Here is a 24,805-nt window from a genome sequence, read left to right on the forward strand (position 1 = left end):
TCCCAGCTCGTCCCTCCTCATGAGGCAACCCTGCTCCTGCTCCAGGAGAGATGCTGTCCCGATGCTGTCCCGATACACCTTCTACAAAAGGCTCTTTTTATATTTTTTATATTCTTTATATACCCCTCTATACATCTAGCTGCCGGAGTGGGTGAGGAGCTTGCTTCTCTGAGCAAACCCATAGCCCAGAACAGCTTCTTCCTTCTACTGCAAAAGCAGTGCCTTTTCCACAAAAGCTATAAAAGATGAGCCACTTTTATTCACAAAAGGTGAAAAAACAGTCTTAATTCATGTGAAAAACACTTACTTTCCACACATTGATCACAAATACATGACTAGACAAAACCTGAGGGTGGAGTTTGGTTTTGTTTTGATTTTTTTTTTTTTTCTCCCAAACCGTGTTGCTTCCTTATGGGAATAAAATAGTAAATTATTTACTTACCAAGGGTGTTCTCAGTTACACAAATACATCATAAACCTAGATAACAAATGCAATTTTATTATATTTCCCACATCAACGTAACACCAAAGTGGGTTTTGCTTCTATGCTTCTCTCTCACTTCCTGAAACACGTGTTTAGGAGTGACCCACGTCTACTTAGGTAAGAAGCAGGCTATCGCCAAATTGGGTTGGAACAGAGTGGATAAAAACAAAGATGTTGTTAAACTAAGATAGTACCATTTCAACTGAGTAAAGGAAGTGAGGAAAAACAAGGGTCCAGCATAATTCTGGATGATGCTCCCGCACTGCGGCCCCACACTGCAATGCACTCGTCTGCTTCTCTTAAGCTTTCAAGCGCTGAAGCGAGACCTACTTCATAGCACGCGCCGCTGAAACCACGAACAAGGCGAAAGCCACCCTTTCAGGAGCTCAGCCGGCATCTGAATTTCAGCAACGAAAGTCTCCTCCTTTGAAACTCACTCTGATATTTCAAGTTTTGTACCCCTGAGACCGGCTTCTCGGAGAGCGGGTGCCTACGCATCACTCGCTTCCACGGAGCTCAGCTGAAGCAGCGCGTGGAATGAGCGTCCGTGGTGGTACCAGAGGTATTTTTGTTCGTGTTTGAAAGCATCTTTAAAACAGGTTATCGTCTCAAAATATGCAGTATGGTATTAGGTCGCTGCATGGTGCCAGTCCCCTTACGCTGCCTGAGCGCGACCCAGCTGACCGACAGAGCCAACAAAACGAGCGCTGCCCGGCAAAGCGAGCCGCGTCTTTGTGCGAAGCCAAGCGCGGCAAGACCTCCTGAGCACGGTCTGCATTCACACCAACGGGGCAAAAACTACGTTCCTTAAGCTGCTTCTTTCCAGATTGTTTCAGTTCGGTGAGAACGGCCACGCTGAAAGATAGCGTGGCCAGAGGAAAGAACTTCTCATTCTCAGCTCTGGCATTTTTTTTTTTCCTGTGAGTTGAGGGAGAGGGAGAGGTAATGGAAAGGTGTTATTCACTGAAAACACTTCCAATCTGTTTTTCTCACTTCAAATTTTATCTAAAAAACTTCCCAACCTCAGATCTTCAAATGGCCGGAAAATGACCTACAGAATTTTGCGCACAAGGCGATTGTAGGAAGCTGTTCTCATATTAAGGACGTCGGTCCTGGAGTCTGCCAGGCTCACCGTTATCTTTAAGTGACCCGAGCAACAACCTGAACCTGAAGTTTTGAGTAAGATGATACTTCTAGGCCTGTCAATCAAAGAAAGAGCCTTCAAAAAGTCATCTCCGCAAAGGTTTGGGCACAGTATTTTTGGAGATGACAACGCATATTTAGGAAAGGTAAGTCATAGTGCCAAATTCCCCTTGCTATTCTCTTCCTGTATACAGTGGGGATGTTTTTGAAGTTTTAATTATTTTAGCATCTTTTGGCACTTCAAATGCACACCAGTCAGAGCTCCGCTGTCTTGGGCAGCAGACTGAGATACTCAGATGGATGAGACACGGCAGACGTGAGGAAGGAAACAGTTGACTGTCTTAAGGCAGGGGTTAGCAGAAGTGAGACAAACTCGGAACATATAGGAAGAAGGAAAACACTAACATGAGAAAACTCATGATGAGTTGATAAAGTGTTTGGCTTTTAAACTGTGATGTCAGTGAACAAGAAGCCAAGTAAAGGCATCTCCTTCCAGTTCAGGTATGGCAGCTACAGAGCAGCGTGGGTTTTTTGGGTGGCTAAGCTGAACTCTTTGATTTGGTGAGAGAAGGGAGTCTGCCCTGTGAGATGGGTTGTTGCTTTCCCACCACCGCAGGCTGGCTGCCACCATACAGGACAGATCAATACTTGCCACAGTTAAATTAACTTTCCTGGCTGGCTTTGAACTATGGCATTTTCAAAAGATTTGGGAAGAAATATCAACAAAGGAGAAAACTGTTGGAAAAAACAAGTGAGGAAGAGCAGAGCAGAGCAGAGCAAAGGGCATCTGCAAGAGATCTGACATCAGGTCCCTCACACATCTTCTCCACGCTGTCCATCTCTAAAACAAGGGTGGGTCTGCAATACAAACCAGCAAAGTTGTGAAGAGACTTCACAAGCTGTAGCATAGTCAGTCGGATACAACGTGCATTGATCAGTTTTTCAATCTCATTACGACATCTCAGTGTTAAAAGATTGCCTTCTTTTGCATTCTCTCAGCTGTCCTGAGATAAATTGGTTTATAAACTATTATGCTTTGCATTCAGCTGTATTTAGACTGGTTTAGCAATCGAAGCTGCTGTTAATAACAGAAATCCTATCTGGCAATTGTAGCACGGATATTCCCAGTCTGCCAGAAAATTCTTATTTGCCATTTTTACTCTCACTTTTGCAAAGCACCCAAGAGCTCCGTATAAACATCCGGATTAGTCTCTCAGGTTAATAAACAGATACTAAAATAGTTTTTTTCCACGAGAAATCGCAGTACCAGTTATTTTCTTACACAAAAAATTATGTCAATAATGTCCTCCCCAAACCAACAACCCATTTTTTTTTAAAAAGGCGCAAATAAAATTAATCTACAAGAGATGTTATATTATTAAAACATATGCTGAAATCAACAACGCTCAAGGCTCTACCATGGCATTTTGTTCTTCATTGGTATTTACATTATTATAGTTCTTAAGTATTGCTCTGGAAATCAGCTTTGAAGTGGAATGATGAATAAATGAAGATTTATTATTACTATCCTTATTAGAGGGATTTTAAAGTCATTAGAGACCAGCAAGACATAATAATCATATTATATTCAATCTTCTCTAGAACATCTCATTTGATAGGCCTGCTAACTCAATTATTCAAATATATATTACCGCAAAATGCAGTGTGCCTTCTACAGTTTGGGATAAGACGGTTTTGTTTCTAGTTAACCAGAATTTATTTTTACAGAATTCATGGGTTTCATGGTAGGTTTCTCAGTTTTAAACACTGGAGTTTCAAATTTAGAGTGAACACCTGCCTCAATGTGCCTGCTCAATTGAAAAAACAGGTTAAAAGCTGGGGAGGAAATAAGGCACTGGAGCACAATCTTAACCTGCAGTGACTTTTAAAGGTTAAAAAAAAAAAAACACCCTCACAGAAGCAATGATGTCTCAAATAGTCAACAGACTTGGCTTCAACCAACCCCCGCCCGGGAAAGAGGGAAAAAGCATCTAGAGGCTCTGAGGAAGCACAGAAGAAGAACTGCACCACTCCAGTCAGTTCAGAAAATAGTCTCTGGATTCAAAGTGACATCTACAGTTGAGCAAAAACTACTGATTAGAAAAAAAAAAATCCAAACACTGTATACTTGGAAATTACCTGCTTTTCTTCTAAAGCAGGGTGGATAAACCCTAAAACAAACATCACAACCCCTGAAGAAAGGTTTGGAAGTGTTAAGCGGTCTTCTAGACAGGCCACCCTCTGTGGCTTGGAGGCAGGACTGCAAAACAAGCGTAAAGGCTCGTGGCATCCCAGCTGAGGGACAACAAAAAGGCAGAGGGCAAAGCTGCAGCCCCGTCGGCGTTCCTAATTCCTGCATGGCCTCTTTGCCTGCCTCTCCCCTGAAAGGAGAAAGAAAAAGTGCTGAAGTGTGTTCATAGCAAAAGACGACGCAGTTGGCAACGCAATAACAATGCTGTTCCGGCAACTTCTGCAACGTGAACGGAGAATTGTTATCCAAGGCAGAGAGAGCAAGGAACCGCACGGCAATTACATCCTTTCCACCCTTCCTTACTCATGAGGTCCTGTACCATGAGCTTACCCCAAATGGGAACATTTACGCAGTTCTGAGACCACCTCGATGTCTTCTTCAGCTCAGACAACTAAGGATTGTTGTGCTACATGTTAGAGCAGACCTCTTTCAGAGAAAGAATCCGTATTTGACTACAGCCAGACAGGTCTTCTCCCCCCAGCACTCTCGTTACAGTTAACAGCTCTTTTCCACCAGTTATAAGAGGGAGCCTAACAACCCCAGGCTATGGCTAATCCCCTCCTCTGCCCTCTGAAACTTCCATCATTGTTCAACCTTGACGGCGGAGGTGGTATAGAGCAGCCACCGGCTCTGTGACCCTCTAGGCTGGCACTGGCAGTTCTTACTGCCCAGCTGGAAAACAAGTCCAACGGTGATGATGACCATCTAGTTCATTCCTCAATAGCACCACTTGCTACTTGTGGAGCTGCGGTTATAGCAGTGGAGCAAAACAGGAAGGCTCTTGAGCACCAGAGAAGATGGAGCCCGCAGAAAATCACAGGAACAATTGCACGTACTTGTGGAAAAAGGGTGGTATGTGGGAAAGCGGAAGGTTTCTCAGCTATGTGGCTAATGCTTTCACCACAAACGACAAAAATCCCTAGGGCGCAAAAAAACCCCAGCAGCCTAAAGCCTAAGACTTATTTAATGAAAAAGCAAGATGGAAAGTACAATCCTTACTGTTGACTTTTTCAGCCTAAAACTTGTCTGAGGATGATGGTCAGGGAAGAAAGAAGAGTACCATTTTCATCTTGCATGTTAGAGGAACAGCAAGGGGCAATATACTGTAAACCATGTCTTTCAGGTGACACCAGCTGCCCAGAGAAGGCAGCACCAGCACTGAGGTATTTCCTTTTAACTGTGCCCTTACTGTTCCAAGTCCTTCAGGATTTTCTGCACTTGTGAAACATCTGAGGCAACTTGGGCTGCTACAGCTATGAAGCTCATACCTGCTAGTTCTGCACAGGTGCTTTATGTCAGATTAGTCCCCAAAAGTGAACACTGCAAATGTTCATCGTCTATGAACATCATCATTTATAAATACTAATATTCTCAGGATGTTATCAATGCTATCACTAGATCAGTCACCTTCCAATCCCACTTGTCATCTGTTTCTTTTACTTTGACAGCCTCCTTCTCCAAAACCTCTTAGCTATTGCCTCTAATTACGTTTCCATTACCTCCTTGCTCCTCGTGAACCATCTGATTTCCCTGCCATTCACCTTGGTCTTGCTCTGCCTAGTCATTCTGCAGTTAATGTGTGATCACACGCACAGAATCACACACAGAATCACTAAGGTTGGAAAAGATCTTTAAGATCATCAAGTCCAACCGTCAACCCAACACCACCATGTCCCCTAAACCATGTCCTGAAGCACCCCTACAGGCTGCAGAGATACTCTACTGTTGGCCACTGGCTGGATGAGACACCTCTGTCCCTTCCCAGCAATAAGCAAGGAAATATTCAGCAGCTCTTGGCACCTGGAATTGGACAGAGGAATGCAAGGTGGAAGTGCTGCAGTGCCTTTTAACCTTTCTTGACTCTGCAGGTCCTCCTGTATCTCTGGGAACTTACTCTGCTAAAATTTGTCATCCTGGCTGAGATCGTCTGTTCAAATCTAGCACGACTATGCTCCAATACTACGCTCATCCAAGCTGATGATGACAGTCCTCCGATACGGCATTGACTGACTTCCTCTTTGATGACTTAAAGGACAACTCGGCAGAATATATTACATGGAATTAATTTGGGACTAACAACATGAAAGTTTAATAGAAAATGAAGTGGGCAGAATACTGTGAGCTTTCAGATCTAACTCATAACAAACAACAGAATTGCTACTTTGATTTCTGATGTGGAAGAAGGGGGAGCCCGAATAGTATTCAGTCTCCTGTGAAAGAGCTCTAGGCATCTGGCAAGTCCGGAATAATGTTAAGAAGGATGGTAAATATGATATTAAGGTGTATTTTTCTTGCCTCTCTTTTTTTTTTTATATTGAAAAACTGTTTTCAGGAACTATGAAAGTTCCTGGACATGTGAAGCATGTGACGTCCTGCTTCTGGGCATCTAAGCATCCTGTTGATCATTTATAAGTCCCAAAAGGACAGCAGTAAAGCCAGGTACACTCCAGCTTACCTTTCTCATACACTCAGTTCCTGATTTGGAGGCTGCCCCTCAGCAACAAGGGAAAAATAGAGCATTTGTGCTCATTCTGGTTACCATTCAATAAGTCATTTAAGTCACAGATTCCAATTCTTTGCTAAAAAAAGGATAAGTTATTGAACAGGATTTTTAGCCAGGACAAATGGTGTAACTAAACTAAAGTACATACCAGAAAATGGTCAACAGCAGGTAGTATTCCTGCTATTGATAGGTTTCTATAAAATGGGGAACAATAGCAGCCCTCAAATGGATCCCAGAATAGCTAACTGATACCACTGACACCAGGCCAGCTCTATAAAGTGGGAGCTTTTTAAAGTCCCTTCAGTCTTATTGATCCTCTGCCTCCAGAAGTTACTCTGGATTTCATTGAAGTTATGATCTTTGGCCTGTAGCGGGCAGTTTATTAAAAAAAAAAAAAAAGGCAGAGGCACATATTACCAAAATTGCTCCTTCACTAAATATTAGCTAAAATATAAACTCAAATTCCTTTGAGAAACTAAAAAAGCTTTTTGTTCATGACAGCACTTAAAGACGGTCTTAAATAAAAGCAATGTACTGAAGTCACAACGCTAAGCCCAGCATCTCTCAGATTAGCGAAGGAGCACACACAGGAAAATAACCCATCACCTAGGCCTGCAGTTTGCTGAACAACTACCTCCTCTTCAGATTACGCCTCTAGGTATTCTTATTTTGGGATCCACTGTTAGGAGCAAGCTAGCCCCCAGAAAGGTTGAAAAAGTAAAGAATCATTGCTTTTGAAATTAAAGAGAGATATTTTTTGCTGCTAGATGCGTCATTCCCACTTCTACACAAACAAATGCTATAAAAACCACCAGAGAAGAGAAGTTTGGTGTACTCACTAGCAATGCACCTATTTTAAGAATAACAGTACTAAGTTAGCTTATTCACAGCTGACTTCACTTTCAGGTAAGTATCTGGGCAGATCTACAAATCTCATTTGTGAACAGTCTTCCAGATAATTCCTAACATTTTAAAAACTGAATTATGGTACCTTCAAACGTTGTTTGCTAGAGGATTTCAGAACTGACATTTTATTGCTTTACAGGACAATAGTATTGAGGAATTACTTTTCTTACTAAATAGATTTTTATTTTTAGGAAATGAGTCAACTATTTTGGCACCTAATGACAAATATACACACACACACACATATATATATATATATAAAAATATAAGGAGGTTGTGCAGCTGGTTTGACTTTAAGCTATTCCAGGATGTGAGGAATTAAGGACAGTGCAGTACTGTACATCGCTTAGAATGTTAATTTTCCACTAAGGATCGCACCCTGACCCCTATTTCAGCTGTCATGGTACTACCCCTTGCAAGGGCCAACTGCACTATCACACTGATTTATTTTAACATGCATTTTCCTTTTTGTGAAAGGATAAGGCTCCCAAATATACCCTCCAGAACATTCATGATGCTGGAGAAAGACGAAATCCTGCAATACTTACCACCAAACACATCTCCGTTCTGATAGTTCTTCCCCTTCTGAGTTTCCTCTTCGTTTTGAACAGTAGAAACATGCTTGGCGGAGGCACAGCCCATAGCTTCATTCAGACAGCTCCAGCTGGACCGAACCACAAATCATGTCTAGAGACGCATGCTCATTGTTTTAAAAATAATCCACCGTCCTGCTTGCTGGTCAAGTCACTTTTACCTAAAGATGGCAAAAGAGAGAGAAAAATATTGAGAAAAGGTAACCTTTAAATGGGGAGCTCCAAGACGACAAATAAAGGCGTTTGTGAAGACGACTACGAGAGCACAGGCTGTCTCCATCATCTTAGGGTGCTAAAACCATATTCAATAAACATCTGATATAGGTAGATCATGATAAAGGTAGATCAATCCTGCCTTGGGACAGGAGCACAGTAGCTCAGTAGCTGAACTCAACGGCTCTTCCATTCCTATTCTTTAATCCGTGGCTTGAAGAAAGCAACACGTGCACAGACAGGTTTCCCAGACACCCAGCTATTCCCACAAAACACAAGGTTTTTTCGGAAAGGAGATAAGAAACCATCAATGTCTGCTCCTCCTGCTCCTTTTACCAATCCACCCATAAAGCCAGATTTCTTACAAAGTGTTCTAGTGATTAAGAGCTGCTAATTGCAAGTGTTCAGACAAAATAAACCCCCTAAATCAATTAAAGTTCTTATGTTAATAGATGTGAAAGACGATAGCCAGCTGTATTATCTTTTTTCTACGTGATCATTACTCTACTGGATCCATAAAACCTCCACCACTCAAAAAGGCAACTATCCCCATTTTCAGATGGAGTAACACTCCCTGAACAATCCAGAGGTCACATAAAAAAAAAGGTGGGAAGAAAAAGTTTGTTTATAGGTGCAGTATTTTATATTAAAAAAAAAATATTAAACCCACAAACTGTTCAATGACTAAATGGTTCCACACCCAAACAAACCCAACTTCAAAGTTGGGCGAGATGACCTGTCTTGCCTTTCCACCAGCCAAACCTTTTGGAAGAGAAGAGCAAGAGGAAAATGAGAACGACTGCTTTTAGCAGAGTTGTTTGGTTCAGCTATAGCATAAGATCATACATGCAATTTCTTAATTCGTGGCTTCTGGGAATTCACTTAAAAGGACGTGGCTCATTTTACTCCGTGCCAACCAGAAGGATTTTATCTACGACAGCAGAAGGGCGCTCTTACCTAGGACAGAGCGGTATCTACCCCACCAGAAACGTATAACCCCAAAGCAGATCTCTGGGGTTTCATTTCCCGGCGCGCTCAGCACACGAGCCAAGGCAGCACCGTGACACATCAGGACATGGTTTATGGGGCCTCCGCAGCCCCCTCGGAGGGATCTCCCTGCCCACTCCCAAAGTGACAGAAATTAGGATGTTTCCCAAGCCAGGCCAAGAGCGATTCTGCTTCCACCATTGCAGCCGCGGGTTCCCTGACGGGTGGCTTTCACCGTGCAAGGGGAAAGACTCTGGCTGCAGAACCACCTCTCGCTTCTACTCACAAACCAGCTTCCACCTTCCATCTTGCTCTGCACGGAAAAGTGCCACTCTCCATTTAACGAGGCTGTTTCACTCAAAGCGTACAACGTATATACGCTCAATCCCTGTTCTAAGCAGCTAACCCTCCCAGTCACACCTCTACGTGCATTCTTCTTTCTTCATGTTCAGTATATTTCCCAACATGCTTTCTCCATTTTTGCTTCCTCCTATATATGCACGCTTGAGCATAAGTTTTAATTACCCATCCCTCTCTTCTCCCTGAGCCACAGCTAGCTACTCGCCCAAAAACGTAGGATTTTCAACCAGGCATTCATGTTGTTACTGGAAGGGAGCAAACAGATCCCCTTGAGCTATTTTTTTAAGAGAACACCTAGGTTTTGCAGCAAAAGTCAGTATTAAGCTAGGGACACTTTCTGCTTCCTCACGCAATCGCCAAGGCTATTCTTCAAACAGTTTTAATCAGTCTGCTTGTCAGAGGTACGGACAAAGCCATAGCCCTGCTAAGAAACAAACTGCTCTCAAGCTGCCTCTGGGCACATCCGAGCAGCCAATACCCAGAGCAGGCCATCCTATTTATGCTGCCACGCGTCCTAGCTACCGATACGCTCACCTCGTGTAAACTATATTAGCTGTTCTTAAGTTTTCGCAACGCCGGAAGGGTCGCAGGTGACGATTTGTCTTCACGTGTGTCCAACACAGCCCGCGCTGAGGCAACAGGTCTTCGTCTCACTGTCGGGGTGGGAAACGAGGATCCGTACGGATTTCAAGCCCCAGCCACGCTGTGCCTGCTCAGGAGGTACAGCAAGCCACGTGGAGGTGTGGGAGATGGAGGAGAAATAGCAGACCAAGAAGGGGAACTGCTAGCTGGACTGGAAATGAAACATGAGCTAATTTTCTTAGAGGATGCAAATTTGCTTGAAGGTAATAGCTTTTAATAGACCAGCTGAAAGAAATGAGGTGGGGAAGGCAATCAAGTTTTTGGCCACAGAGTCCCTGTTTCAGGTTTCAGAGAAAAGCAGAGCCTGAAAACAGTAACTTGGATTTCTGATGTACAATATAACCAGTTATATTATCACAGGGAAAAAGATGTGGCCAGCTACGGGGCAGAGAGCAAGGGGAGAGCCGAGGTAACCCTGGAAAAGGCAAGGAGGTGTGTGACCGCTACCAGGCTGTACGTGGGGGAAATCACAGCACGCCCCAAACCCAGCATCTGTCACAGAACAGCCGAACTGCCCTCACAGAAGTACCTGTTGAATGAATTATGCTGTTGCCCTATTCAACTATTTTTCCTCTTTCTTTTTCTGTCTCTCAGCAGGGACTACTTACAAAAGGGAAACAGCTGCTTAGTAATAAAAACCAAATGTATTTCATAACACAGCAGTGGGTTAGTTTTTGGGAGGGGATTTTTTACGAAGCTTTATACACAGCCAACATGCAGCAAAACAAATTGCAAAATACTTAATCGCTGATTAGCACCCAGGAGGTTGATGGTCCCGTCACCCAGGACCGGCTGTAGAAGCAATCAGGAGCAAAAGAGACGCAGAACGTGAATGCAGAAGGATAAAGCTCTTTGGAGGAGGGCAAGAAAACATATCCACAGTCAAACCTCTCCTGCAGCATCTTGGTAGCACACGCCAACCTTACTAACAATATGGCCACGTTCAAAGGCACGCTGCGATTAAAGGAAACAAATGGGAATACAAGAACTGGAAGTTTTACCTTTTACATTGAAGAACAGAAATCACAGCAATATCTGAAAAAAAATTTACATAACTAATACTTGGACTATGGAGGCAATTTCTCCTGCTGCAAATAAATTGGGCTGAGAAAGCTCCGCCAAAATGACCTCCAAGATAAGTCTAAGACACATTTCCAGGCACATTTCTTGGACTACTGTAAACAGAATGCAGCGAGACAGACGACACTGTGACACGGATAACTAACACGACCCAGAACTAGCAGAGGATTTAAAACAAAACAAAACAAAACAAAAAAAAGAGAGTGAGAGAAAAGCAGCATTAATTTTACCAGAGATGAAACCGAGACAGATGACACCGTGACGCTCTCCAGCCTTACAGTGCCCCCAGCCTCGGGGAAACCCCTCTGGGCGAGTACCGCAGCCCACAGTGACGAGGTTCGGGTATCGCTCCGAAATGCGGTGCTGGTCCTCACTCAGTGGGATGCCCGCGGAGGGTTCTGAGGATGTGAAACGCAGTACGGAATAACACATTCTTTCCGCCTCCTCCCCCACTTTTGCACAAATATAATTTTCCCTTTTGTCTTCCTGAGCGTTTTGGGGGCATACAGATTTTTAGAAGCCAAAAATAAAAAGAATAAGAAAACCTCAAACCATTTGCAGTTCATGTTCACCACCCACCATCATTAATTATCAAGATTTGAGAGGCAATTTGCAAGCTCCACTCTGCAAAACGCTAGTGAGAAAAATCTCTCAGGCAGATCAAAAGTGTCTACACCACCCCCAAATTAAATGCGGCAGCTTTAAGATTAACATCTTACGTGCAGGTCAAGAGAAATCTAGAGATACTCTCAGATGCTGTACTTTGTACCCCAAGTTTCTTCTGAGCTAAAAACAGGGGAGGTCCATTCTTAGAATGGAAATTGCCTTTGGAAACCTTAAGCAATTCCTTTTCTTTTTCGGCATGCTTTTTCTTTTACCAGCTCTTTCAACACTTCATTAATCCACCCGTCATCCCCTCGCCCCTTATTTCTGTAGGTCACATCCAAGGCTGCATCCTTGACAAAACACATTTTGCTTCCACAGCTGAAAACCAAACACTTATAGCAAATGGAGGGTCTCCACGTGCTATTAATGCTGTTGTTTTACAACAAACGTATGTTAATTCTCCTATTACCACAGGTGTATTTGTTTTAGTCTTTATCGCATTGAGATAACCAATCTTCCATCTTCTTCAGGCTGCAGATACACCTAAAAGTTTCCTTCCGTGTTGACCACACAGGAAATTGAGTTAAAATTTCACAAAGCTTAAGAGATCAAAGCAATGAGCTTCGTGCAACCATGAAAAAACCCTAAGCTACAAAGAAAAACCAGGCTGGCTTTTCCTATAACACAACTTAGTCCAGGCAGAGCCCAAGGATTTAACTTAGTGCTTAATTATACTATTTCCTGTAAGAAATAGGCCTGTTTGACTTCCATTTTATTTTTTCCCCCCTAAAGAAGAAAGTAGCAGTCTTCTGAATTTGCCCTCTATGAGAGTCATTGGAAGTTGGCACCTGGAAGCCCCCCACTGTGATACTCCTCTTCCTCAGCTACCCTCCATCATCTCTGCCAGAAAAACGTGGCTTTTTCCGTGTTTTTCAATTGCCAAAAGGCATTTTTGAGCCAAAAAGACAACTTCTGCCTTTGAAGTGCACCAATGGCCTAAGGGGGGGAGAAAAAAAAAAGATTAAAAAAAAAAAAAGACAGAAAGAGAGAGATCATATAAACTCTGTTTCTCCTTCTTCAAATTATTCAAAGCAGCATTGCTGGCGAATAGCATAGTTATATTGAAAATTAACCCACTGAGTTGCTAAAGGAACAGGGCAAGGTTACAGCAGAACGAGAGCTGCAAACACCTTGGAGTAACACCTTGCAGTTGCTGAAGGGGAAAAAGAAAAGTCAACGGGAGTAGTGATGCTCTGTCCCTTTGAACCCATAGGCAGAACACACTCCCCTCCGCCTGTTGACATTCACAGCCGTGAAATTAAGCATTTTCTGCCCTTCTATGAATTGTCGTCGTGACACAAAATTTCTGTGTTTATTACCACATTTCAGCACCCTACAGGAAACAGGTTGTTCTGGCCAGCTGCACAAATCTCGTTGAAAGGGAAAAGAATGAGTGCGGTGCTAATAAAATCAGTAACGCACAAGGAAACGCAGAGAAAGCGCACCACGGTGTTACAGCATTTTCCTCAAGCTGCACTAAAAAATACCATCAACAAACTAAAGCAGCCCCGTTACCGAGTCGGATGGTGGAACTGCCATTTGCATGTATCCTCTCTTGGGAAAGCTGTGCTCAGTGGAAGTCGTACTTTAAGCACTTTTCAAAGAGCAAACAAGAATTTGCAATTTGACAGCTAGAGAGACCCAACAGAAAAACCACAGAAGCTCATCTACCTTGTTTTTCCCAGCAGGGAGGGTCTGGTTTGAGTTTATGCTACTAATTCATATCATCAGGTTAGTTGTCCCATTACAGGACAGACTTCGCCCCGCTGAGGCTTATCTTAACCTTTTTTATCAGCAAAATTAGCCTCTTATTTTCTTTTGCTTGCGATCAGCATTTCTGCTGACCCGACAGAATAGCTCTCAACAGCAACACAATACGTCTAGGGAGCATTTTCTCCATATTCAGTCTCAGAAGGAGAAATAGCACCAGCGAGTCCCTGGGAAGAGACTCCCTGGGAGATCTGTAAAAGACAAATGAGGAAGAGAAGGGGAATCATATTGCAATCTTCCTCTTCATTCACACAGGGTGGAATTAAAGTAACACCACCGCGAAAAGCCCGACAACCCAGGAGCAAGGTATGTCACCCACAGGGCCTATCATTTTTGCTGTTTCCTAAGAAAATTAATTAAATTTTACTATGGTTAAAAAAAAAAAAATCCAATACCTTAGGAGTAGTGATAGGAGGATTACCACCACCTTTACTGAATGCAGTTCTAGCATCTAATTATTTTTTTCCTCTTTCTAGGACAATTAATAGGCAAAGTATTGAAGACAGGCGAGACTTTACAGGAGCATGGGCTGGTAATGCTGTAGGGTTTTTTTCCCTTGCACACAAAGGAAAAAGGCGCTAGAGACGGTATGTTTCTGGTGAGACAGCAAAACTTTCATACAACATATTTCACCTACACAGCCTCTTTCAAACCAGTAGCAGTGCCACAGCTTCTCTTCACCAGAGCAGGTGGTGCTACTCAACCAGCATTTCCAAAGAATCAGGACATTTATCCTACGTACTTTCCCTTTGCAGAAAAAACAAGCACTTTTCATTAAAAATAAGATTATACGATAATAAGCTGAGAACACCTTAAATATTTCCTGCTTCTATATGAGCGATTGCTATAGCTGTTACAAGGACATTACAGAATTGCAGCAGAGATTTCCACAACACAGACAAGACGTTCCCATGTGCGTTTGCCATCAATCACGTCTCAGAGCCAGCTCCAGACCTGGTGGGTCACTACAGTATCTCAGTCCGTTGCCCAGTACTTCTCTTTTGGGTCACAGTCAGCGCTAGATGATTGAAAACCCAACAGAAACCAGCATGAGGGACCTGATTAAAGGCAACAAGAGCCTTTCCACTGACTTTGGGTGACTTGAGGTCACTTCCTAAAACTCAAATTTCATGGAAGAAAGATTGTTTTGTGATTTATTTCCAAAGGGATTTTGGAAATGTAGCGCTGGTGATCACAGCCCACCCAGGCACACTGGTGTAATGGGAGATACTAGACAGGGCTACAGAAAAGACAAGTTCAATTCTCCTTAGTATGACTTTACTGTATATCTAAGCATAATCTCCAGCACTTACCGTAATGGGTAGGGCGCCCAAGTACCTCTAAAGTATAAAGAAAACCAACAACAAGCTCTCCTATTTAATTTTATTTCTGTCTGAATGGTTTAAGAGCAAGATATGGTTTACTGAGCAAGACACAGTAAAAGTCCCTGACGTACAGGACAGTGATTTATACAATGTTTTGTACCCATCTAAGTACAGGTCTGAGCATCATCTCTCTTTTGAGAACTCACTCCCCTTGCTTTGCCTTACTAAAAATAATTTAAAGATGCAACCATTACACCCAGCCAATCAGCCCCATCATTTAAAATTAGATTAAAATAAAATGACGTAGTAGCTGTAGCTGCACCATCAACAAAACTGTTTATTTTGGAAGAAAACCTTGAGAGATAATTACCATTGCGAAAAAGCAGCTTTGCCCTCCTAAATTCCTCCTGCCCTCTTCTCACCAGTGATGGGGGATGCACCTCCAGATATAAACGTTGACTATGGCCTGGAGCTTAATTCTTTCTGGGACTGCCCCTTCCCCAAAAACGCAGTGACTCAACAAATCTCTCCTAAAAATGTGAAGCACATACTTCTTTATTTCAACAGTAAAAGTATCAAGTAACTAATACCACACATTGGTGGGGTTAGACTTGGAGGCTTGGACTTTGTAGACTTGGAGGCCTAATATTTATTCTTTGTTCTTCCACACATTTCCTTCTCAAACCACTTAAGTCTTCCTCATGTGCCACCACGATGGTGGACATAATCACAGAGAAATGGGTCTGCTAGACGCTTCCAGGTGTGAGATGCAACCTCTCCACTACTTCAAAAAGCATCTTTCAAAACTCAGGAAAAGCACCTTTTGCACTATTTTACCACATATCTGGTAGCGCTACGCTCTCCAGAAAAGGACCTTGTAAAAGTCCCAGAGGACCGGGGTGCATGCAGGCATCTCCATCCCTGTTCTTCTGCCCATCCGACCTCCACGTCATGCCCCAAGGTGGTGGTGGCAGTGCAAAGTGATGCTGAAAGAGGAGAGATGAATTCTTCCGCTCCGATGCTGGGGTGCAACGCCTCCTGTTACAGCAAAACTCCTGTGAGACCTAAGCCTGAAAGCAGAACGAAAGCAGTACTGGAACAAGACGGGTCTATACAAGACAAAATGCTGGCACTGAGGGAAGGGGGCTGATGATTTAGTCACCTATGACCAAGTTCATTTAATCCCCACATGTATTTCAACTGTACCTACAAATAACCAGTGCTCCTATGGCTAAAACAACCCAAAGCTAAATAAAAATTGCCACTCCAACTTGCACAACTCAAAAGCAACCAGCTGACCTCCGAGCTTTATTCTGGGTGTCATGGAAAATGCAGGGTCTCCTCCTAGACACCAAAGTTTGGACACATCTCAGTATGTTAACCCATCAATGAGACAGGAGATGTCGGATGGAAGCACTGATCATTGAATACCTGAGCTGCACAGCAACACATAGGTCATGTGAAGTCCTTCCAAACAAGCTGGTCAAACACTCATCGTAGCTGCGGCACCCTCTCAAGTCCATCATCAGACAAAGCTTGCCATTAATGGATCACAGCAACTTCGATACTTCTATGAAGTCTTGTGTGGGACAAAGCGAAAAAAATAGTTCCTGTGGACCTGTGTGCATTTTTTTTTTTTTTTAAAGCATAAGGATTTTAAATGCAATTATCTATAACTGTACATTTTCAGGGCCTCATCCCCCTTTAGATCCACTGATTTATCCTAACAGCTCTACAATAAACAGCCCCCCATTCAGCTGACTGAGAAAACCCTTGACAATGTACAAAAATTAAATGACAGATCCCATCAGCTCCCCCCATCTCCAGCTGCATCAATGAACAACGACTGCAGATAGCGCAAAAATTAATTTATCTCCCCAAACGATCGCCTCCAAACATACAGCGTGGGATTATCCCACCTCATCTTGGGAAACCACTTTTGGTCCTTCTAGCCTGCTCTGTAATATCTGCCTTGAACACATGCTCTCCAGTTACGCTGTGCGCTTCCAGCATTCATCTGGAGACCCTTCCTTGCTCCCCGGTAAGTTTGGCCAAATTTATCACCGCAGAGGAAGAGGGGAGCAGCTGCAAGCTGGAGGGGGGCTGCTGGATGTCTCTGCAGCGATACAGAGCCCACGATCTGCCCCCCGGATCGCTTCCGAGGCATTTTGCATCCAAAGAGTTGTGGCAGGAGGCACTTCGTGTGCCACTTAGGTTGAAATTAAAACAAAACAACTCAGCTACGCAGAAGCCAAGGGGGTGAGATGCTGGGGACCTGCTGCTAATGTGTCAGCAAGGAAACATTTGCCATATGCACCTCTGCTGTTCCTGTGCAATTAAAGCATGAAATAATTTAAAGGGGCCTCCTTTTTTGGCGACGAACTAGAGAAAGAAGAAATCTTTCTTCACTAACCTGGTAACACTTAAACGACAGAATAAGTGCAGAGATGCTGCTCAAAACCACGGGAGGCCGGCGAGGAGTAATCCCAGGGCAGGCACCCGTTCCCACGTACGGCTGCCGCCTCCACGGCCGAAAAGACAACTACAATCTAGCTGAAAACCATCAGTTAAAATGAATGATAAAAGCTAACAAAGCGGCTCGTTTCACTCCTGGCTTTTGTGAACGATTGTATAGGGTTCAGCATCTCTACTGAGGATTTCTTTCAGGCAGGCAGGACGTTTCCCAACAGTAGTCCTATGTAAATGGCACAAATCGGAATGAAAGGGATGCACGCTGCAACCCGCACTCCCCAAATCACACTACCAACTGCTCCCTCCTGCTTAGCAGGGTTACTCCTCGGGATCAACGAGGAGAAAATGGGATTTTTGGGGCTGAAGGCCACAGTACCCAAATGTTTGCATTGGTGTGGTTTGGTCCGAGAGCCCTATGCCATATCCCATCTGATACCGTACCCGTGTTGTGCGCAAGTTATCCCCCGGAAACCCGCGCTGGGAGGGCAGCTGAGAAAGCAGGCTCTGGTCAGGAGCAGGAGAGCTGCAGAAACCTCTGGCCAAGAACAGGCAGCTGAAAAAACACAGGCAAGAGAGGAGCTGGGCTATGGGCAGGAAAAGCCATGTGTCACCGCTCCTGTAAAACCCGTGGTGACCCATCCCCTTCTTTGATCACATCTCCCCATCCAGTGCCGGCGCTTCTGGACATCCCCGCTGGAGGCTCAGTGCTTCCAAAAAACGTTTCCTTACTCTGTTCCTCCAACACAGATTAGGAGCTTACCTGAGTGGCAGCTTTGGATAGGGGCTTTTTCCTTTTTGTTGATTTAAAAAAGTCTTAGAACATCATAAGTTGTATTTTCGTACTCTCCATTAATGCTGACAGAGCAAGTAATGGAGAGTTTTCCTTTCAATGGTGAGACTGTGAATGGATATGTGCATAAACAAGCCTGGATACTCAAAAAATAAGATCTAAACCATGTTCCAGCGTACGATATAAATAAATGAGCAGTCAGCTAGCCAAAAACAATTGAAATATTTTCTGTTCATATTAAACACCGTTACCACTCAAACACAACCAGCAAGGCCGGAGCTGGATCTGTGGCACAGGAGCAGGGAATCCTGCAGATCCCTCATCCCAGTGACGATGCTGATATGATGCCCAACTTCCCTGGGTTACAACAAAGAGCAGTCAAGGCACCAACAGATCCCATCAGAAGAAAGAAAAACATAGAAACCACCTTCTGTCTTCTCTGAATTACCTACATCTTATTCAGGCTGTTAGCATCCTGCCCCTGTACTTTGGTCTAATGTTACATTCTCCCAAACGTGACCGTGTTCATTTTCTGCAATAGGCAGCTGGCTCCTATTCTGTGTCTCACATACCTGTACCACGCGCTTGGTTTTTGACCTGCAGTTTAGGGATCTGTCTGAACTCAAATAAACAGTGTTTAAAATCAACTGTGTATAAAACAACTTAAACCTTTCAAATAAGAAATTTTAGGGAAAAACATGTCCTGCACATTCTTTGGATACCACTTGAATGTACCTCAACCAAATGCTATGCAGAATAACAACTATGGAGCCATTTCTGGTATAGAAAGAGGTTTAAGAACCACTCTTTCAACATTTACACCTCTCCCATGAAACCCAGCTCAGCAAAACCCCTGCAGACCTGAAGCGAAGAGCAGTTAGGTCAAGGACACCACATTTTTTTTGAAAGGTCTGTTATGATCTGGGTGCTATTACTCACCAGTTGCCTGTTGCTGAGCATCAGCTGCCTACCATCATCTCTAGGCCTGACCTGCACTGATCCACCATCAGAGGATTTGTTACCTGCTTCAATGCAAAGGTCAGCCAGATGAGCAAGAGCTCCAACTCATGGTCCATGTCTGCAGACATTACTGCTCCCAGCTGCCTGTGTTGTCCCCTCTTTAAGGGACGCTTGCTCTCAGTAGAGTGAGCAGAACTTCTGCCACTCCACCCGGGACATCAAGGTCATGTCTGTCTGTGCCCTGACTCCTCTTTGCAGGTGGCTCATTTTGGCTGAATCCGAAGATATTTGCAGTTCATTCGATCAAGACTTAAGAGCGATTGATCCAGGTGCTGTCCTGAAGTGCACCCATGCATTTGGATTCACCCAGTTCATCCAAAGCTGGTTTGAAACTACTGTCGCAGATCAAGTGTTGTGATTCTTCAGGTCAGCAGATCTTTAGTGTGGCACCAATGCATGCAAACGCCATGCCAATGACTCCTGCATGCACAGCATGGACTCTGTGATTGCAGAAGGCATTAAATAATATCAAGTTTTCTTAGCAAAGCGTACATGTGCCTTCACGCCACTTGAGCAACAATGAAGATCACAAACTAATCAGTGCTGTTCACCATCAAAAACTGAAACTGGAACTGACTTAAGGACTGGGAACCATCTAAAAATATTTTGAGTACTGCTCCCAACTCCCTCCACACAGCACGTGGAACACATGGAACATCTAGGGAGGAGCAGGGGTCATACATCAGTCTAGTCGCAGGAGCATGAAGTTTCCAAAGTATGGGAGATGAATTGCTGGCTTGAGGTCCTGCACTTGTGAAAGGTGTAAAACTGGGCATGAACAAGCTGGAGGAAATAATGCTGAAAGAAAACGGCAAATGAAGTGTTCTCCCACGCCCCCTCACAGTTGCCCGGCCACACAGTTGAGCTCTCACTGTGATTTTTCTGCCAAACCAACACATGAATAGAAGGGGGGAAAAAACAGCTGAAAACATTACAGCCTCACAGGCGTCAAAGGAAGGAGAGAAAGCCATACAGAGCAGGGAAAAAAACCAAAAACCAAAAAACAAACCAAACAAAAAAACCAACATTCTGCTCAGCTGTAGGAGCAGAGAAGAAATCTGTAATAAATAATTGGAAAAGGTTCCAAATACCATTGAATACAATCAGTAGGAATTGAAGCATAGTAGGAATTTTTTTTAAGAATTGTGCTGCCGGAACAGTACAAATGGCTACAGGATTATAAAACTCTTGTGGATAACCCATGCCAAAATAGCCAGCGCAGACATCCAAAAACGCTGAAGCTCTGCAGATGCTCACCCAGGAAGAAAAAACTGGTGGGAAGCAAGTTAATGCAACACTGTTTGATTTGCAAGAGTGGAACAAAATAACTCAGGTCCCCTGAAGAAAACAGGAATATGGAATTCAAAAGATGGAGAAGACTTAGAAATATACTGTCACTAGCACAAGGGGCCAAAGAATAACACGTACCTCTCCCTACTACCCACATAGCCACAAAGAATTGCTAATGCCATCTCAGCAGCCTTCAAACTTCACATATTTTGACCTACTGCTGACATTTGTGCAGAAACTACATGAAAATCGTCACATTTCAACCGTGCTTATACTCAATAGCATAGCATTATTTTGGGGTTTTTGATAACCTCTCTACAAGGATGTCATAAGGCTGTATCATATTCCTTAGGGACTCATCTCAAAGCCTTCAGCCTTGGCATGTTTATTACTTCAAAAAGTAATGCACGGTTCATTAAATTTCATTTATATCTTTGTTCCTTCTTTATTTTGTTACTATTTCCCTCCTCATGTCCAGCAAGGACTAAGCGCAATAACTTGAGTTGAATGGTCTCCAGCTCCAGCTCTGCAGGGTCACTGTCTCCAGCCGCATCAGGCCCAGCAGCATTTCACTGACCAGGGTCCGCGATTCCCTGCGACAGTGAAACTTCAACGCAGCTGCATCCAAAGCTAAAAGGCAGCCAACCAACAGCTGTACCATGTTAAGCTTCTTGGCCCCTTTACTCCCACATTTAGCTTTTTGCACATGAAAATAGCAGCTGCTTTCCTGAGAGTAAATTCTGCAACATCTTTATAGACTTCCTCTCTCCCTTTTAGCTTCAAGTGTGAGAAGGATTTCTTCTTAAAATTAGAAAAATAAGTAAGTTTATGAACTGTGACAGCACACAGGCTCTCTTTGAATATGCTTTTATTATGTTAGGAAAGCAATACTGAGACTAAATTTAAAAATCATTGAATTTTATATTAATTAAGAAGAACAAAAAAAAAGAAAGAAACTGGGGTGTCAAACTATTGCAAGTTGCAGTATTTCTCTAAAAGCTAACACTCAAAATTACAGTTTACCAGAAGCTTAAAAGACACAAAACCATTCCCATCAGAGCAAAGCAGGGCAGAGCCATAGCACTCAAAGCAGGTCTCTTACTGGGGTGCAGGGCTGACCGAAAGCCAGCCACCAACCTGCAACACAAAAACTGGTTTTAGATGATCATGAAAAAACCCTTCAGCCTGTGGGACAGACAGAAAGCTTACCCACGGTTTCCTCAAATCCCAAGAAAGCTTGGCAGGCAGACCACAGTTGCTCAGCCCTCCGCAGGGGACCTGGTCACAGACATACAGTCCACCTGGCTCTGGTCTGCCACAATCCTCCCTCAGGCAAAAATCACTGCACTTCCTTTTTTTAAAATAAAATCTTTTTCTTTCTTTCTTTCTCTCGTGGTTTTTTTTTTTTTAAAAGGCAGCACCAAGAAAATTTTTAAATAGCACGCAAAAGTCCCATCCAACTCTCTGATCTTGGCTTTTCCTTTTGTAATGCTAAAAAATACACAGCAAAACCACTTTTTTTTTCCCCCCCCTAAACAATGTGATTGCACCACAGAAACCCACCTTTTAAACAGCGCAGCTATATGGCCTCAAGTACACACCAGTGCTGTACAAGGTCTTGCAGAGACTGTGCACCTCCCTCCCAGGCCCACGCATGTGGATGGTCACGGCTGAGCAAGGAGCCTGTAACTGGAAGCTGGTTCAATGTTATTTGTAAGAAAAACCATATAACTGAGACCTGTTCCCTAGAACGGCATTTAACTCAAAACAACGTATCTGTAAAGGCTGGCGTCATTTATGGCACCTGTAAATCATACATTGCCAGACAACCGATTAACAGTCTCATGATAGTCAGCTTCCAGAACGATATGCACCAAAACACCATAAATCCTTCAGTCAGTATTACTGTATTTTTCCGTCCCCATGTTATATGCAAATTCTGCGCAACTGAATTACGATACTGTAGCTGAGCCCTTACCGATTATATTTTAAACAGACTATTTAAAGGTGCCTACAACCCACTGCAAAAAACGTCATTAGGATAGAGACAGCGGAAAAGCATCAACCCCAGAAGCCAATAGCAAGGTTCTGCTCTCTTGACGTTGTTTCTTTTTGATCGCCCTTTTTATGATTAAAAAAATGACGTGACAAATAGCCACTGTTTTGGCATCTACAGTGAATCATTTAATACGTATGTCAGTGCTCATAAATAAATCGTACTTCATCAAGGTGAAGTTCAGATCTTCAAAACTCCAAAGACTAAATCCAGAACATCAACGCAAGAGCTTGAAGCTAAAAAAGAGCAAAGGACAGAGACGGTATTTCTGGTTCGTCAAGGCTTTGTTCAGAACAACGCGGAGAGAAGAGCCGTTCCGCGCGCAAAGGCCTTCACAGCTGCACCTTCTACAGCGGCGTGACAAAGTACCAGCGCCAACATGGAGAATCCTCTTGGTGACCATCGTCTCTCTAGAAAACCAACAAGTCTTAAAATGTATTGAAATAAAAACTAACAATTGCCACGTTTTCCTTCCCCCCCCTTTGCTTAAAGAGAAGCAAAGTCTAAGTGCTTAGGTTTCCAAAGACGCTAGAAAACTTAAAAACAAAAATAAAAAAATCAGGACATTCCGCCCAGAAATCATTTCTCTTTCTGATAAACAGCTTGCCGTAAGGTAAGACTCCCTCATCGTGTTATTTTGCTGTGCGATAAAACCTGAGGCTCTCCTGTTCGTGACGCTGCCATCGCCACCCTGGAAGATGGCAGAGGAAGACGGCGTTTTGCAGGGAGCAAAAGCAGAACTGCAGCTAGAGCAAGGAAAGCTTGGTTCGAAACCTGCCATACGAGCTCAGGAGGAACCCAAGCAGCACAAGAAGCAATTTCGATATGGAATTAGGTGAAATCAGCTTTGTGTTACCGACACCACCCCACCTCCTCGCAGCAAGATAATGGGAATTATCGACTGCTTGCCGGGATGGAAGAGACCCTCTCAAGTCCCCAAAACCACCAGGGAAGGAGAGAAACGCCACGGCCAGAAGGGAAGAAGTGAAGAAGTTGCTTAGCAACTCTCTTGTTCTGACAGGCCAGTTGAGAGAAAGAAATTAAAAGTATAATGGTGAAGGAATTAAACATAGAAACTTTGTTTTCTACGAGGTCCTCAGCTAAGGTGAATCACATCGCTCGGATGACTTCTGTAGGTCTAAGTCAGGCTGTGCTGGCTGTGGCACAGCCATCAACAGCTACCCAATGAAAAATAAAGCAGCAAAAAACCTGGGGAAAGGAGCCTTGATCACCCGCAGGCTCTGTACCGAAGGCACACAAAGCAGCCGCTCGGATTTCGTTACCAAAATGCCAACAACTCCCTCCGTGCATCCCAAAAAGAGAGTTTCCAAGAAAGCACCAGAAATCAAACTCTAAATACAGCCAAGATGCAAAACCAGGAACGGCAATTCCTCGGGCGCTCGCCAGCCGGCACGCAGAGCCAGGACCAGCTGGAACGGAAGCTGTAACTCTATCAGCTTGGTTTCTCCTCTCCTTTTAGGCGATAAAAAGATCTTACACAGGCCTCTAAATTGACCGGACAAATGATAATGTTAAGCTGAAATGTAACAGGAGGAATGATGTGGATGGTCACAAAGTCCAGGGTTTAAAGCTGGGCTTACCAATGGCTTCACATCTTCACTCTGGGCAACCCACTTCCCCGGCATGCACGGATCCCCAAAGAGAGACTCAATAAAACAAGGGAGTTACTTAATGTAAACAAGCATTTTTATAGATATACTGTTTTTTAAAAAAAATTAAAACATCGATTTTTGTTATTATTTGACACAATCTGCATATGACCAGTGCATTTAAGTCTATAACTTAACTGATAAGAGTGTAATGGAACATTAAGCTTCATTTAAAGCTGCTTAAGTGCCTTATGGTGAGGGAGGGGGCAGGATCTGATTTTATGTAAGCTAAAGTACAGACTCAGAGAAGGACATTAACGGATTTTTTATTTGTGTAACAACCAAGCCTGCTATTCCAGAGCACAGCAGACTTCTTCAGAAGGAGGGGAGCAGGCAACGATTTTTATGTGATAAAATCCACCGCTTTTGTATTTTCACCATGGCACCCGGCTTTCCTGGGTGGTTTGCGAGTGAAAAGCCAGCCCAGGCTGGCCATCTCCCCCCCGAGCCCCAAGGACTGCAGCCCCTGCGAGCGGCCACGCACCCTCGCAGAATACCAATGGCACGGGATGGCACCTCTGGGAATCCAAACAAGGGGCTGCAAAACAGGCGAGCAGATTGCAGGCAGGAACCTCACTTTCAGC

General features: G+C 43.7%; 1 protein-coding gene across 1 annotated transcript in view; it reads right to left on the minus strand.

Moving 5' to 3' along the window:
• The window catches only part of LOC104617887 (chromosome unknown open reading frame, human C1orf21), a gene marked incomplete at its 3' end in the record, with an annotated part of 59,752 nt that extends 51,823 nt beyond the window's left edge, over window positions 1–7,929 (minus strand). Inside the window, exon 1 of the mRNA XM_010283323.1 lies at window positions 7,836–7,929. Coding sequence (XP_010281625.1) covers window positions 7,836–7,929 — 94 coding nt within the window. The remainder of the gene's footprint in view (window positions 1–7,835) is intronic.
• Window positions 7,930–24,805: the final 16,876 nt, after the last annotated feature.

This window comes from Phaethon lepturus, unplaced genomic scaffold (assembly GCF_000687285.1).
Source record: "Phaethon lepturus isolate BGI_N335 unplaced genomic scaffold, ASM68728v1 scaffold18763, whole genome shotgun sequence".
Lineage (NCBI taxonomy): Eukaryota > Metazoa > Chordata > Aves > Phaethontiformes > Phaethontidae > Phaethon > Phaethon lepturus.